Source organism: Puntigrus tetrazona, chromosome 22 (genome assembly GCF_018831695.1).
Source record: "Puntigrus tetrazona isolate hp1 chromosome 22, ASM1883169v1, whole genome shotgun sequence".
NCBI classification, from domain to species: Eukaryota; Metazoa; Chordata; class Actinopteri; order Cypriniformes; family Cyprinidae; genus Puntigrus; species Puntigrus tetrazona.
This window is the reverse complement of record NC_056720.1, coordinates 11,296,331-11,313,316: the sequence shown is the minus strand read 5'-3', so window position 1 is coordinate 11,313,316 and position 16,986 is coordinate 11,296,331. Positions and strand designations below refer to the sequence as shown.

At 40.1% G+C, this 16,986-nt stretch overlaps 2 protein-coding genes across 4 annotated transcripts in view; both read left to right on the top strand.

Moving 5' to 3' along the window:
• The window catches only part of LOC122327734 (CUGBP Elav-like family member 5), a 1,183,696-nt gene that overhangs the window by 337,506 nt on the left and 829,204 nt on the right, over window positions 1–16,986 (top strand). The window lies entirely within an intron of this gene.
• Window positions 8,130–11,752, top strand: s1pr3a (sphingosine-1-phosphate receptor 3a). Its single transcript, XM_043223301.1, has 2 exons — window positions 8,130–8,656; window positions 9,517–11,752. The coding sequence occupies exon 2, from the start codon at window positions 9,623–9,625 to the stop codon at window positions 10,820–10,822; it is 1,200 nt and encodes a 399-aa protein (XP_043079236.1). The 5' UTR covers window positions 8,130–8,656; window positions 9,517–9,622; the 3' UTR covers window positions 10,823–11,752.

The window sequence follows — 16,986 nt, the reverse complement described above, 5'->3', positions numbered from 1 at the left end:
TTCAGAGGAGCGTTTCCTGTAAGCAGCAATTAAAGTCGACAACTTTACCCAAGGCAGCCTCGCTGTTTACCTTGACAAATATCCCTCTCCCTTCACACGTTCCTGCTCTATTTTAAGCACACTTCATTTAAATAGTCTCGCCTTCAGCGTATCACAGAATTTAAATGAATAATAAATAAATAAATAAGTGAGATTAAGAGGCTAAACATAACCAGGTACGTCGACGGGATTAGCTAGCTGCGAGTAGTGCTAATTCAACCTCTTGATGTGACACAAAAGTTTCAGTGTTGCAGGACTTTAAGTGTTATTTTTCCAAACGTACACAGCAAGTTGAGTGTAATTTGGGCTGTGAGTGGTGTCATTAAATTTGCCAGACACACAGCGCATTCACTCTCCGGCTCAGGTACACACAAGTGCCTCAGATATCCAACACAATTCCCCTCTTGTGCAGGAGCTTAAACGGTTAGCGCTAGCTCGCTATACAACATTGCTGATTTACCCCGAAATGTTGTGGAATCATTCAACGGCCATTTCCAAAGGTCTCATACGGAACAACAACATCTTGAAAAGCATTTGCGGACAGATATTAAGTGTCAAGCTAAATATGCCTAGCGCTTTCCAATGTAAATAACGGCATATACCGACTAGCATTTAAACATATTTCTTTTGCGTAAACATGCCTTGTAACTACTTCGTTTGCTACCCTAAACAAGATATTGAAAAGTCACCTGAGGACAAAACGAAAGCCATCATCAAGTATTGATGTTGTTCTGAAAAAAGCAAAAAAAATAAAACGGCTAGCTGTGACACTCAGCCTCCTCGGAGGGTTCTGTTTTAATCTTTTGGTTCCAGTCCATAGAAAACAATTCTTTAGAGCTGATGTGGAATAGATGCCGTGAGAATCAACAACCCGTGATTTGATATGAGGCACTTTATTACTGATAAAACTCCTTCCCAGGAGGCACCTCAGCATGAACCATTTATGGGCGTGCTGACCTACAGCTAAAAATACTTTGGAAAACTGTTGAACCACACAGACCCTTTCTAGGATTTAATAGAGACGGAAGGGGATGTGACTAAATTGCAGTTCATACCAAAAACAATAACATATAACTCTATTAGTACTATATATAACATTACATCCGCACCAATTGATGATAATGGTCTGTTGATTAAAAGCACACTGGAGTTTTGTTGTCCTAGTCTTAAAAGTCATGTGTTTCTGATTGTCAATGTTTTTATCGCTCATCAAATGGAAAGAATCATTATCGCTCTTCTGTGTTGTTTTCGTTATATTTGTGATATGGGCTTTTTTGTGTGCAATGCTTCTATGCAGTTGTCGTCTTTGTTATGAACAGGCCTTAACTCAGAGTTGAGTTTTAAAAGTTAGTATGAAGCTAATTTGGAGTGATATATATATTGAGATAAACACTTTTAAAATAATTTCAACCTGTTCAGCCTGGACAAGACAAGGTGACTGAATGCTAATACTTTTTAATCCAACTGGACAGGATGCAGCATAAGGTTCAGTTTTAGCTTTTAGCATAAGATAAAATCGTGACACTGAAAAGCTTTTGAAAATATGCATTATCCTTTTAAACCTCCTGTAAAATTTTTAAGCGATGCTTCGCGCATTTTAATAGCACTAGAAGTCTGAATTATTAAAAAAAATGTTCCAGAGCAAGGCTAACGCTGCTAAAGTTAGCCTTGAAAAAAAGGAATATACTGCGATCTGCTCACAATATAAATATGAAACATGCAAATGCAACAATATAGACCAGAATTATGTTTAAATACTTTCTGTTAACCATTTTAAATGGCATAATTGGTCAACAAATCATCTACTGATTACATCAAATCTGATTAAGCTAATGGCTAACTAAAACACTGTCAGTTTTCACTTCAAACAGACACTGCTTTTCATCTGGTCTGCGAGTTGGGAGGAGGCAGAGGAAAGGATGAGCTCATTAGAGAGATAATTCCACATCAATTCATTCCTTTTCTCCGTCTCTTTTCATCCCCACGCCCAGCTACACGCTAAGTTTATTTTCACACTACTTTCTCGTAAGGGGCCCTCCCAGCACCATATGACCTTCCAGCATCTTCGGCCTCCACACCTTCTCCTCACTGCAGGTCTCTCTAATCACCCGTTCAAGCTTGTCGTAGCGTTAGCGCAAAGTGCGCCCGCAGACCCCCCACAAAAGCCAGTTCAGTTTTAAACAACACGCTCAGTCTCAGAGGTGTATAAACACGAGCAGGGTGAGGGTGCTGACGCGGGGCGGTAGGGAGAAAATGTGCCAGACAGATGCGCTCCAAAGAACTCAGACCAAAATGAGTTTTCTAAGTCTGTTGTCCTGGTCGTGTGTAGGCTGATTCTAGCCCAGCGGATACGGCGCCGTGCCAGACTCGGTTATCTCAGCACAGCTCGAAATGTTACAGATCATAAACTAAGAGGAATTTCACGGCAAAATGCCGTTGTTTATATCTGTGATCAACGTCACATTGAGCAGATTTTAAGTTTATCCGAAAGAATAACACCCAAGCACCCGTTCATCTAAACCAGAGCAGAAGTTTGTGTTATCATTCTGCATTATCGTTAATATTATTAGTCACTATCAAACACTCACACATGTTCAGCGTCATTTATGCAAATGCATGGAAGGTGCACACATCTCCTATTCTGAAAAAACTGAAAACTACATTTCTACATTTTATGTATGTTATGAAAGCCTGTGTCCACCACAGGGAAAAAATGAACTAAAAGGTACTTAAGGAACTTTTATTTTCTTGCAATTGCGAGTTTGTTTTTCGCAAGCTGTGACTTGTTTTGAACTTGATCTTATCATATATCATATCTCATAACTGAATAATTCAAAAGGTGCAGTGACATTGGCGAAACTGGTGAAATTTTACAGACAGTGCCGAACTATCGCTCACACAGAAGTCGCTTTCTAACCAAGCACCTTTCTCTGTCACCGTAAACATTCTGTTTCTGTTAATATCAATGTAACAAATCGGTGTGACCAACTGAAAACTTCGTATTTGGATTCGTATTGAAATTACTAGATGTCACCTGCAAAAATTCGCCAAACAGTGGTATCTGTGAATGAACCTCAAGGCTGGAACCAGCTTTTATAGATATGCCTGCAACTTTAGGTTCGGACTTTAAACTAACATTTAGTAGCGTAAATGCTAAATTGGCCTCTTCGTGAAACCTGCACCTCTTAGTTACTGTTGCTACTTTATGTCACTTTAGGTATGAAACAAAGTGGCAGCTTTCAAAATTAGTTATTTTATAAGAAATTTAAACAGTAAGTACAAGCGTCTCCATTCAAGTGCCATCTGAACCAATCATCTCTTGCTCTTTAATAGATATAGCACAAAATAAACACGAATGAACATCAGACGGTATTTTATTTTCAACCACTGGAAACTATCAATACACACTACTTATCAAGTTCAAGTCCACCGATGTTAATCTAATCTCCAGTCTGGTTTGTTTGTTGGTCAAAATGGCAGATTTTGTATTGAGATCAATCAATCAATCAATCAAACATGGCAATGGGTCAATTGCGCAAAATCAGAAGGTTGCAGTTACTGAAGCTTTTCAGCTGGTCATGTGATCTCCCCATGAGCCACAATTCAACTTAAACAGAATACAGCTTTTCTCAACATTTAGTTCTGAAACATTTACACCCATTGAGAGCAGTACTAATAGTGATCGTAATATGACTAATTGGACATCTGACTAATAATTGTAAAGTAGTTTATTTCAAGATTGGAAAATCTGTTATAATTACGGTATCATCACTGCTAGAAAATAGTATGTCCTTTTTTATGAAGCTGAAATGCACCGAACTTCAGTAACACAAGAAAGAGAAGCTTTATTTGGGTAATAAGGATTTACTATCTGGCGTTGTTTTCTAGTGACGTTATTGAGGGTAATACGGCGTGAAATGTTGTTTTTAGCAGTTTAGTTAGTGAGGCACAGTCATGGAGCCATGGAGCTTTGGGAAGGTTGGTTCAATAGTTAGTCAGTTTTGATCTTCATTGGATGCGGTGAGAAGGTCAACAGGGCACGTGCTACCTCTGCAGATCTCTATCTCCGCTCTTTATGTCGAGTCTGACTGGTAGAAGACCACGGTCAGTCCCTCTATTCATCCTTTAAACAACAGTGACACGGAATTTGTCTGGTGCAGAAATATTAAGAGGATGTGTTAGAAATAAATATATAGAGATTCATCTTATGTAACCGCTCTCACACAATTAAATAACTTGAAAAAACTATGCAAATAAAGTGAGACATTATAATATGTCCTGTAGCTCAACTGCTCTAGGGCTATGATATAGTAAAAATTGTATATTAATAGATATCTCATTATTTATACACAGATCACATAATCTGAATTTCACTTATTCATAAATGCATCCTAGCATGGTCCTATGCAAGCTTTAAATATGAGCATTATCAAATGAAAGAGGGAGTTATATTATAGCAATATCTTGGAAAGTCTCTTTTACTTAAAACTGTGTCAAGAGCTCTCAGACTGTTGAGAATGTGGTAATATGTTAAGGGCTGGATGGTGACTGCACCTTCTTCATTAAGATGTTCTCAGGCTGTTTGAAGACATACTGGTCCAGAAGTCGTAGAGAGTTGATTCTGACACAAAATAACATATATTCAGATTCACTCCATGACACCCTTAAGGGAGTCTTAGTTTGACCTCGCACACCATCGCTAAACATAGAATAAGTTTTGTTTGGTCGTATGGAGCCAAAATGCATATTTCTTGAATTCCAGAGAAAACAAATGGTTCGGTCCGGTCCGTGGGGACAGGGACGGTTTGATATGATAGATGACCTCTTTGTACATTCGACATCTAACATGAAATGGATACAACTAAAAGGCACAAAAGTCCCCACCCTCAAACATTTGGATTAGGAAAGCATTCCCAGCCTGTCCTGAAAGAACCAAGCGGATTCAAAGTGCTAGGCTTGTTTACATGACGGCCATCCAAGTTTTTCACAAGTTATTTTCAACAGAAAAGGGCAAAAGTTGATTTAGTGCTTAACAGAGTAAGCTCAAGCCAAATACAGTCACGTTGTGAAAAAGTTACCCTTGAAAATTATATATATATATGAGGCTATATATGATCGTTATCAGTGTGATGGTTAGAAATCTAAACTACTTTTTTTATTAATATTTTAGGTTTAGTGATTTTGTTGTGTATTTTTGTTATTTTAGTTTTCTATTCACTATTTCTATTCACTATATTTACTATGTGTTATTTATTTACTAGTTTTGGCACGGTTTCATAGAAAGGGCTTAGTCTAAACCAGGATTAATTAGGACATTTTTATAAACATGCTTTAGAATAAAAAGCATTACAGGTGTGCATCTTAAGATAAAAAAAAGCACTGACTGGTGTTTTAAGATTTCAATTAAAACAGATTAGATTTGCATTTAGTTTAGGGGTTAGTTTATTTAGTTGCAGCTTTTTTTTGCTTTTTTGGTACTTCAGCTAAATGTAAATAAGAAATGTTCCTTAGCAGACAGATGAAATAGATTTTTTAAATATTTAATTTTATTTCAGTTAATCTTTAAGTAACGAAAATGTTCATTTTAATAACTTTGGTTTATAGTAAATTAATTTGGTCATCCATAAATAGTCTTATCACAAATGTGTCATGATTTTAAAAGAAAATCTACTAGCCAGAAAAAAACTGTACAACAGATGTCAAGAGTGTACTTTGAGAGCAACACATTTGGACTATAAATGCCCCACACGCCAGTTGATAAGAGACAATGGGAAAAGCCAAGATAAGATACTCTTCGGTGTCAGAAGACATCGGTCTGAGAGGACTGTTTGCTACACAAATAGGACTTTTAGAAGACATTCTTGGATCCCTGAAGGATCATGAGAATGTGGATGTGAGAACAGGCTGTTGTGTTCTGAGGTAGCGTGGATGTGCAGCTAATGGAAAAGGAAGACTTTATTGATGGGAACTAGTAAAATGTGGTAAATTACTGTTCAAGCAAAAGCCAGATGTTTGGTGTCTGAGCGCGGGAGATGGGAGGCGTATGTGTATGGGCTCAGGGCAGTTAGGATGGAGGCATGGGCCAGGGCAGAAAGGTGAAGGCCCAAGAGATTTTTCTTTTTCCTACACTCACAAACACATACCCCTTGAGTTCCCACTGAATTTAACATTCCAAACCAGCCAACTCACCACTGAGTTCAGTGTCAGGAAGCCTTGACTCACAGCAGTACCCATAAGCATACCAAACACCAGCACAATAAATCTAGCACATGTTGCTATTAAAAACATACCTCAAAAATGACCCTCTGATTACTCGGAAGAGAAATCTCAAGGGGCTTTGCGTTTTCGGCATCTCCTTTTCCCAAAGTCCAAGTTAAACAAAATGGGGAAGTTGGCACATCGGCCATAACAATGTCTTTGATGGTCAACTGACTTTGACAGTATTAATGGGACCTACATTTTATTGGCTTCTATGGAACTATAAAAATCCTTTAACATCCATTGAACAAAAAGTTCTTAACTGGCATCTGTGCTACCCTGAAGAACCTTCAACTTTATCCTTTATTGGAATTAATAGATCCATTAATAACTCTTACCATTCACAGAACCTTTCCATTGCACCAAATCTTTTTTATTAGCATGGATAGTTCTGTGAAGAACACTAACATTCATGGAAACTTTCTTTTGCATAAATGGTTCTTAATAGTGCCCAAAAAAATCCTGTAGGTCTTTAAAGGAAAGAAATTTTCTTTTAAAAACTGTTCACTCTTTGAGGAACCAAAAATGGTTCTTGTATGCCATCGCTGCAAACCCCCCACTCCTTTTGAAACCTTTATTTTTAAAGTGTAAATCTTCATGTACCCACCACATTTCCTTCACCCAGCTTGAGATCTTCCATATGATTGTACTGAGGGAAGATCTGAACCAAGAGAACGTGATAGTGGTCCACGCAGCACCCCCCCCCTCCCCAAACATTCCTTTGCCCATGCACCATCCCCAGGCTGGAGTGCTAGATTGGACGCAGTCTTCTGGGAATACTGTGAGAATGTGAAGTCGGGTTTATGCACAGCAAGGGAGAGCAAATTTGGAAAGGGGGTGTGCAAGAAACACTCGCATTCTAGAAGCAGCTTTGATGTTTTTATATTTAATAATCACTGAGCAGAATGCATAGCTATTATAGCCAATGTCTAACTTTAGGCTAACCTTGTCACATATGAAACCAGACAGAATTTGTTTTGAATGTGTGTTTTGAGTGGGTCGGGGCTCTGGGAGAGTGATGACCTGTCACCCCAGAAGGGGAGGGAATAAATGGCATTTCCCATTTTACCATGAAAAACAATGTTTGATCAAAGAATGGATATGAGATGTTGTAAGTGGAAATGTTGTGGGTCTTGGCTTGCCATCAGGGGAAATGTGTTCAGGCAAAAAATACAATCCGTCACGTACTTTGGGTTATTTTGGATGGAAAGGAAAAGTTCACCCAGAAGTGAATTTCTGTCGTCATTTACTCAACCTCATGACGGTGAAAACTCGAATGACATTCTTTCTTTTTGACGTGGTACACAAAAACTAATTTGTAATTTTTTTTTCTCCGTGCAGTTAAAATTAACTTCAAAAAGGATGCAGAATCATTAAAAAGTATTATAAAATCATTTCTTGAGAATCACTGAAACGGTAAGCATTAATGAACGAATCAACTGGAACACACAAACGGGCAAAGCTAACAATAGGCTAAAAAAGTCACTTGAGGAGAATATATACAGAATCTATTATTTTCATGACATTTGAGTCCACGTTAGTCAGAATAAAAAAACGCCAGAATTAATAAAGAAAATCATAACAATGTGTAGTAACCCTTTCATATACAGAAGTTCATATTGTCCAGAACAACTTTCAACTTCATTCACACTGGCTAAACCATCAAAATGCAGTATACTGCATGTATATTTCAATGGCTAAACCTGGTGCTTTCCCGCTCTTTCACCCTCTCGTGCTTACATGTCTCGTCAAGCACTTCTGTACAGTCAAGTGCCAGAGGTTCGTTATTACGACGACTCGTACGAGGTTAGGTCATTCTGCGTGACTTAACCCAGTAATTTCCCTCAGTTACGTGGGATGCCAGTCTAATGACATCGGAATAACACAAACATCAGAGGATGCTCGAGCACGTGCGCGCTTCATCGTCACTGTCCGAAATATTAACGCGCGCGCCCTTACCAAACAAACTCGAATTCAGAACCGTTCAAACGCAGACGACGGAACGTTCACTCGCTGCCTGTAAAAAAAAACGTGTTGTTGAGTTCCCGCCCAGTACGTGAGGGAATGTTGAGGAAAGGAGCGTAATTTGGAGTTTAAGATCAGAACTCGCAGGTGAATTATTTTCAGTAATAATATGACGGCTCTTACAGCCAGGTCCAAAAACTTTGTTAAAATTGGATATTGTTAAAAGCCGGATGCAAACCGTTTCGATTTGGGAAAAGTGCTTCCAGGATAAACTATTTAACCCGTCTGATCCTTGAGTAGACTACGTTGGAAGCTTTTCATCACTTGAACTTTTGAAGGTTTATTTATTAACAAGTAACCCAAGATATAGCTGCATCGCTTGAGATAAACTGAGGTAAGTCTGTTTCATCGCTCTTATAAAGCTGTTTTAGTAAGCTATAATTCTAATTCACATTTACACAACGTTACCTGTACAAGTCACTGTGAAACTTTTGTTTACTTTTATATATTTGACGTAGATACTAAAGACAAGTCACCGAACGACTTAAAACTATGGCATGACTGTTAACATGTATGGTTTTGTATTTTCTTGCTTTAATTCAGGCTATATCGTTGCAGTCAGAGTCCATTCATTAATATAGCTTACTTACGATAACATCAAAGCAAAAAAACAACACATCACACCAAATGTTGTACAATAGCCTTAAGCTCTCCTCATAATTCAAGTGGAAATCATAACACTTAACGTACTGTGCCTATTTTTTCTTGTGTCTGCAAGTCATATGCTGACTTCTGTGGTGATGAAGTTTAAATAAGGTGATGTAATAAATAACCACAGATTCAGATCATTTCAAAATAGCAACTGATAATATATAATAGCGATACTTTTGAATGATATTTTATATGACCTAGTACATTGCAATATTGGCACAAAAACCTTATCTGAACATTTCTACACCTTTCTTCTCCTTCAGATTCAGAACTATTTGTGCGATTCAATCCATTGTACGCTTGTTATAAAAACAAACATCTAAATCTAGCTTGCCAGTCTCCCAAACTGGTCTGCTGGCAGGTTTCATGTTGCTTAGCCCATCGTAAACTACCTTAGAATAAACTAGCTAAAGCAGCATTACTGTTCTAGGCTGATTTAAAAACATTTTGCAGTTATATTAAACCAGATTTCCACTTCCTACCAACTGCTGTCGTCTCAAATAATCGTTTCTCTGTTCTGTTTTTGTTTCTATTTGTTATCAGGAATCATAATGTGAGAAGTGTTGGAGTCCTTTCCCAACTTTCTCACTGGAAGGTGCTCATAGACGCCATCTGCTGTTCAAAAGTGCTCGCGGGGACCTCGTGGAAAATGGATGAAGTGTTTAAATCTGGAATGAATGACATTATAGTTAGACATTACAACCACTCGGGCAAGTGGGGAAGGCCAAAGAGCACCGTTACATACAAGACAGCCTTCCTCATTTGCATCTGCGCTCTGATCGTGTTGGAAAACATCACTGTACTACTAGCACTGTGGCGCAACAAGCGCTTCCACAGCCGCATGTACTTTCTCATCGGCAACCTGGCACTTTCAGACTTGTTAGCAGGAGTGGCGTACGTGGTTAACATCTTCACCTCCGGCCGCAATACTTTTTTCCTCAGCACGGGCCAGTGGCTGCTGCGCGAGGGGAGCATGTTTGTGGCACTTAGCGCTTCGACCTTCAGCTTGCTCGCTATTGGGATCGAGCGCCACATGACCATGGTTCGTCTACGGCCGTGTGAGACCACAGGAAGGGGGAGGTTGCTAGCTCTTCTGGGAGCCTGCTGGGCCGTTTCGGTCCTGCTGAGCTCCTTGCCTAGTCTCGGCTGGAACTGTTTGGGCCGACTCCACACTTGCTCCACTGTCCTACCACTGTACGACAAAAGCTACATAGCCTTCTGCATCAGCGTCTTCACGGCCCTCCTAGCGGCAATCGTGGTGCTATACGTGCGCATCTACCTGCTAGTTACGTCCAGCGGGCGCAGAGTGAGTTCCCGGCCATCGGACCGCTCTCTCGCACTTCTGCGCACGGTAGTGATAGTACTGGGAGTTTTTGTGGCCTGTTGGGCTCCCCTTTTTCTGCTACTGCTGCTGGATGTGGGATGCAGTCCGGAGCGGTGCCCGGTTCTCTATAAGGTGGACTGGTTCATCGCTCTGGCCGTGCTCAACTCCGCTCTCAACCCGCTCATCTACACGCTTTCCAGCCGTGAGATGCGGGCCGCCTTCTTCCGTGTGTTATGCTGCTGTTGCTGTCCAACACAGCTGGACTCTATACCAACGGTAGCAGGGGCGGCACTTCCAGGAACAGTCATTCCCACCGCAGAGAACAGCAAATCAAGCATGGCTGGGGCGGCAAGTGTTGCGGCTAAGTCCTCCCTGATGCGAGGTAAAGCTTCCACCCCGTCAAACTCCCACCATCAGCATGGGGACACGTCGCCCCCGGCTGTCACGCACCCCTCGGGGCCAGGAGACCTACTGTCTGCGGTGCTGGTAAAAGCTGGGGCGCTTCCTTCTTTAGGGAAGTTTTGATAAAGATACTAGGGGAGTCTGCACAAAAGAGCAGGATTTTGTTATTTCCCAAGATGTTTGGCGACGGCTCCTTGCAATTACAGACCGTTCTTCAGCTCTTTGGGGATTACAAATTTGGATTTGCTTTTATACAAAAGGCATCCATCGATGATGAGATTTCAAAGATCAACAAACTCAATCAAAGAGAGATTGAACAAACGCTGACCAAAGGATACACAAACTGAATTTATTTCAACGTGTATTAATATTTATGAAACTGAGCATGTGCTGTGAGCACATAACATAGAGCCACTACAGAATGTAATCACTCAAAAAGCCTAGGTGTGCAATCTTTTTTTTTTTTTTTTTTTATCAAAATAATCTAATTTGCATGAAGGAAAACACCTTAACAGTATTATACACATTATTGTAGCACTCTGTGTGCATGACTGACCTTTAACATTTTCCCAGTTTATTACTAGACAAAAACAATATGAATAGTTTGCCGATCTTACCTATTACACAAGCTAGCTGTAATACACTTTGAGTGTTTTTAAAGACTGTGGATGTTTATGGTTAATATTCTGTGGATCGGTTTACATGGCAGAATGTAAAAGGAGTAAGATTGTTGCATTGTGAATGTGCTGAAATTTTGATCGTTCTGCTGAGTAGTACTCGTTAACTGACATAAAACTGACATAAAATTCAAAGTGTGATTAGTATATGTAAGTGGGGAGAAAAACGAGCAAGCTGCCTCGTCTGTCCTGCTTTTATTGGCATGTAACCACTAGAGGGAGCTGTGACATCACACTGAAATAATCAACTTCACAGAATAATAGCGATGGCAAGCACAACCACATTTGTTCTTTGAATGCAATCAGAGCACTATTATTTAGTCGCTTGGTAGGTGCATCATAGTAACCTCGCAATAAATGGTTTTGCCTGAAAAAATGATCATGATCAATCTTTAAACTGTACTGCAGTGAATACCAACCAGCGCTGTGCATACATGTGCAAATGTATTAAGTTCAAGTCAACAGTATTGATAAAATTTTGAGCATATCTGGGTTACAATAAGGCATCCCTGATAAAATACGTACATTACAGAGACGTCTATTTAATGTTCAAAATGAAGACTTTTTTCTTACAGTGTTTGTTCATCTGCAAAACATCTGTAGGACGTCTCCTATCGGATGTCATATAGACGTCTATTAGATGTCTTTAAGATGCTTATGGTTTAAAATGTAGGTAAAACTGACATCTTAAAGACGCCTGTCAGATGTTTGTTCTCAGCTCAGGTTAATACGTCGCAGATATACGTGCGCTATCTGGGATGTAAAATAGCAAAATGAACTGAGTTAATCCATAAACATAGTAATATTACGGATTTCTGTAGTATGATCACAGGACAAAAACAATATGCATGTTAAAGTAAATTAAGTGCAGGAATTTATTTTTTCCTGGTAATCAACATTATGTCACAAATGCTGTTCAATAAGCTCTACTACTTTTACCAATTAGTTACCGGTTAGTCATACCTGAATCTGTTAGATAAAAAGGTAGGAATTAATGCTTCTTTGAACAAAAAAAAAAATAGTTCAACAAGTTTTTGTTCACGTTGAGAACATCGCAAGAACAAGTGACATTTTGTTGAAGAATGGTTTTTATAGCATTTGACAAGTGTGACATTTGAAGTAATTTACCATCCTAAGCTGTAGACGCTCTCTCTCTCTCTCTCTCTCTCGCGCTCTCAGTGATCTTTGCAGTCAGGTTAAGGGAAAAATAGAATGTTAAACAAATCGAACTCATTTACAAGGCCTAAGCCGATTCCTAGATAAAATCATGCTGGCTGGCATCCCGTAGCTAAAAATTCAAAGACATTCAGTGTCGCCAAAGTCATTTGTCAAGAGATTTCACACCAAACAATTGAAGTGCCGTGAAGAATCAACATCAACAAACAATGACGGCTAAAGTGTGATGTGCAATGTGTAACCTTGAGCAAAAACACAGCAACTCGCAACGCAATGACAACAGGCTTTTTCTACAAAGTCTTTGAAATAAGCGCACGCCACGTAGAGGACATTAATCCTTTAAAGTGAGGCATTACACACTTGCCACACACAATATGCCTCTACACCTCATATAATGAATGGCTCTTTGCTACAATGGATCAAAGCACGGACCACTGAGCTATTGTGGATGGCCACTATTGAGAATATTCATTTGTCTGTGTGCTTGTCAGTGCTGAGGGGAGTCTCTGTGGTTGAATACAGCAGACTGGCACATTGCTTGGCCCAGCACTCAGTGTGAACAATGCCTCCATCTGGACCAGCGACTCAGGATGTGCCAATGTGAGAGCACTCAATTGATTTTCTCCCATTCTGGGACCAGGGGTCACATTTAACAAGCTTTCAAGGGTTGACCGAGGTAGAAGGTGTTTGTGTGTACGTGTGTTGCCTGGGAAATGTGTCAGGAACAAGATCTAGAAACTTTAATGATGCCCTTGGTGCACTTCTGGTCAAGGTTTGGTATTGGACCTCCTCATTAGTCAGAGACCAGACTGACTAGCCCAAGACCTGAGACTGGGATTGGTGTATAACAGTTATTAGCTAGACAACTGGTTAAAAAAGGAAAAGTTTTCATTAAAAATTGTGTCATTTACTCACCCTAATGTTTGTTCCAAACCTGTATGGCTTGCTTTGTTCTGAAAGACACAAAAGGAGATCTTCTGAACGGTTTAGGTACACATACTAAAAGTCAACAGGGGTCAAAACAATTCCTTTCTTTAATATAGACAATTCCTTTCTTTAAAATATCCCATCACAAAAAAGCAAGTCATACAAGTTTAAAAGAACACAAGGGTATGTAAATTGGCCAAAATTATTGGTACCATTTGCTAGCACTTATTAGTGTGAAGCAAGATCCAGCACCCTTGCCTCAAAACCAAATACTGATCCAAACTGGATATAAAAGCAGGGATGAGATGCATCAGTGCCAGACTTTGACAAGCTGTAGCACGACACAAGCCCAGTCATCTTATCTGACATGGCAAGTGCCAATGAAAGGGTGCCCAAAATTATAGTTCTTTTTACTAAATAATAAAATCAACAGAACTGTGGAATAGTAAATGGTTGTCACTGTAAGAAATAATGCAAAAAGAGGACTACTCACAAAGGTACACCTTTGCATTTACCCTTAAAGTTTGGATATTTTTCCTACTTGAAACTTGACTCTTCTGTAGTTATATTGTGTAGAAAGATTGGCAGAACATTAAAGGTTGCGTTTTTCTAGGCTATGAGAAACTATATAAAAGAACTATACTCTCCTCCTGGGGTAAAAATCAAAGAAGTTTGCCGCCGTATCATGGCCGCAGCAGGCGCAGTAACATCAAGCAGCGCCTGAAAACAGCCAGACCCTCTTGCCTGCGCTGGAAGTGCGTCTTACAAGCTGGGGATCATTTTCCACAAGTGCTGTATGATATAATTGCACCTGCTGAGGCAATGATACAGCAGCAAACATTCTTGATTATTACGCCTGAATGGGAGTATAGTTCCTAATCATATCGGCCTACAAAATTGCATACTACACAATATAACGATAGAAGAATCAAGTTTTAACTAGGAAAAATATCAAAACTCTTTGGTCATTTTTGAACGCGATACTACTGGTCTAATCGGATTCAATGATCTTTGTTAGGTGCTATTGCCAGACCCCGAGAGCGCCTGAATGGATTCAAATACGGTAAATCTCAACTTATTAACTCTGGGGGAGTTGGAGAATGAACCTATTTCCAAAAAAGTGGAGTGTTCCTATATGTGTGCATAGTAGTAGAAGTAGGCAAAGTACAAAGGTGAGCTCTCAAGAGTTATAAGCTCCTACAAGGCCACCTTCTTGCTCTAATCCTAATTAAACCACCTGAAGCTAATGGACTTCAAGATTGCTAGAAATAACATATGTAGCATTCATTTGTAGCTCGATTAGTGACTTACTTGCCTTTTTTTAAAGTTTTTTTTTTTTTTTTTTAAGTTTAGGGACAAATATAGTCTTGGACAAACCTTATCGAAGTTCTCATCTGCCCACTGATCTGTATATTTATCTTTATGTAGATCAGTGAATTTGCCAATTATGATGTAATCTAGCGACATTTAGCTACTTTCAATTAAAAGCAGTTGGCAACACTGATGGCGGAGCTAAACTCTGTAGGCTGGTGTCCCTCCCGGAGCATAGTTGGACACCATGCCTAGAACTAAAGGTACAATGCATGCATTTGTGGGCAGTTAAGTAAATGTAATTTGCTACGTTAAGATCCTAAGGCGTATACCTTGTATGACCGGATTAAATGTCTAGAATTCAAAAGAATCATTGCTATTTTGATTTTAGGTGTAACTTTAGGTTAGGCATAGGGTTTGGCCTGTGATTATTTGATAAGAATCTGGTCTCAAGACCAAAGATATCGAAGCAGTAGCATTTCTTCTTGGCTTAATCACATCACACGAACACCTGAATTACTATCCTTAGACCTGGAATTCTGGGGATGATCTGTCCTTAACCTCGGAGGTAGAGCTGAGGATGCATTCAATCCTCCCCCAGATCCCCGTCTTTTTCAATCCATAACAAAAGCCTTCAGCCGCAACCGTATGCGAGCTGCGTATGACTGGGCTTTAGGAGATAAAGACCTCATCCTGGAGAGCTTATCTAGCCCAGCTGCCCACAAGGGCGGGAGGAGAGTTCGAAGGTCAGATGTCAGTAAATTAACAGATGGTATAAGTAGCCAGTCCTCACCGTAATGAAATCCAGATAACTCGCCGGTAACACAATAATGACGGCAGCTCTTGTTGATTTTATTTTTTTCCACTCTTCGGTGCACATCTGGGCCCCCTTTTCACTGCTCGCCTTTTGTCTGAGCTTGCGGCTGAGAAATGCCTCTCTTTGTAAGGCCTAATTATTCCATGACTAGTAAGAGCCTAATTACCAGAGGAATTAGCGCAGCGCTCATTGTAAGGAAGACGTCGTAGGGCTTTTGAGGTATTGACACGGTAGATGAAATCCCCCCCGCCCCTTTCAGCTGTTTAAATTTTGACCGATCTCTGGTTACAGTCTAGCAGACACACCTGTCGAAACGGCTTTGCCACTAAGAGTGAGTGTGCGCCTGTTTGTGGAATGTCTGAGCGAGATTAATGTGTCTGTCTCGGACAATGTGATACGAGGCGCTCGAGACGCACATGTGGACATGCCTGGATGTGTGTCAGAGCAGCTGGGAACAATCGGCACAAGTAGCCAACCCAGAAGCCACTAGCACTGAATGCCATCCGCTTTAGGATCCTGAGTTTTTGGGCTTGATTGAGATTGGTGTGGTTTGGGTGTGAAATTATTCCTGGCTCCGCTCTGATCGCAGGTGTCTTTTTCAGCGAGCGCATCTGATAGATTATTACGTGCTGCCAGATATGCACACATGCAAACAGTGAGGCATAACCTAAATAGTGACAGACATCTCAAAATGTTATTGCATTAAAAAGCGCTCAAATCGTGCTTGCAAACAACCCTTAATTTGCCCTCGTTTTATCTCACCACCTTCCGTACCGAACTTGGAGGGACGAGGACTGATCTGAACCACCTTCTCCGCCCGTCACACCAGTAATCATTCTCCGCCGTTTCATTTGGCAGTGTAATGAAAGCAATCCCAGAAAGCTTCGCTTCGGCAGAACAGAGATAATGAGGAAGCGCACACACATGAACACACAAACATCACTGCTTGATTTAGGAAGACGGTCTTTGGTGGGCCGCAATGGGAAAAGCAAAATGTTCACAATCGTGCTTAACATTCAGTCTTCGCAATCTTTTCGTGCATGGCACATGCTCCCAGGATAAAAGAAACGAGTTTAGTAACCATTAACGCTTCTTTCTGTCAATCTCAGCACCATCTTCTTTGTCTCTTGATAATACACTATGTGAAGCTATTAAAGTAATATGCATGGCAAGCTACAGCAATTTAATTGACTACTGGTGCTTGCCACAATACCAGTGTTGTAGCTCATACACTAAGTATTAAGTATTTGTGTAATCTGTGGGTACTATCTGTCGGTTACTTTAAAGGGTTAGTTCACCCAAAAATTTTATTTCAAGCATTCGCTACTAAGACCTCTGTTCATCTAAAGAAAAATTAAGACATTTCTAATGAAATCCAA

Excerpts from the sequence above, each read along its gene's own strand:
- s1pr3a (XM_043223301.1), top strand. The coding sequence starts at position 9,623 with ATGGATGAAGTGTTTAAATCTGGAATGAATGACATTATAGTTAGACAT.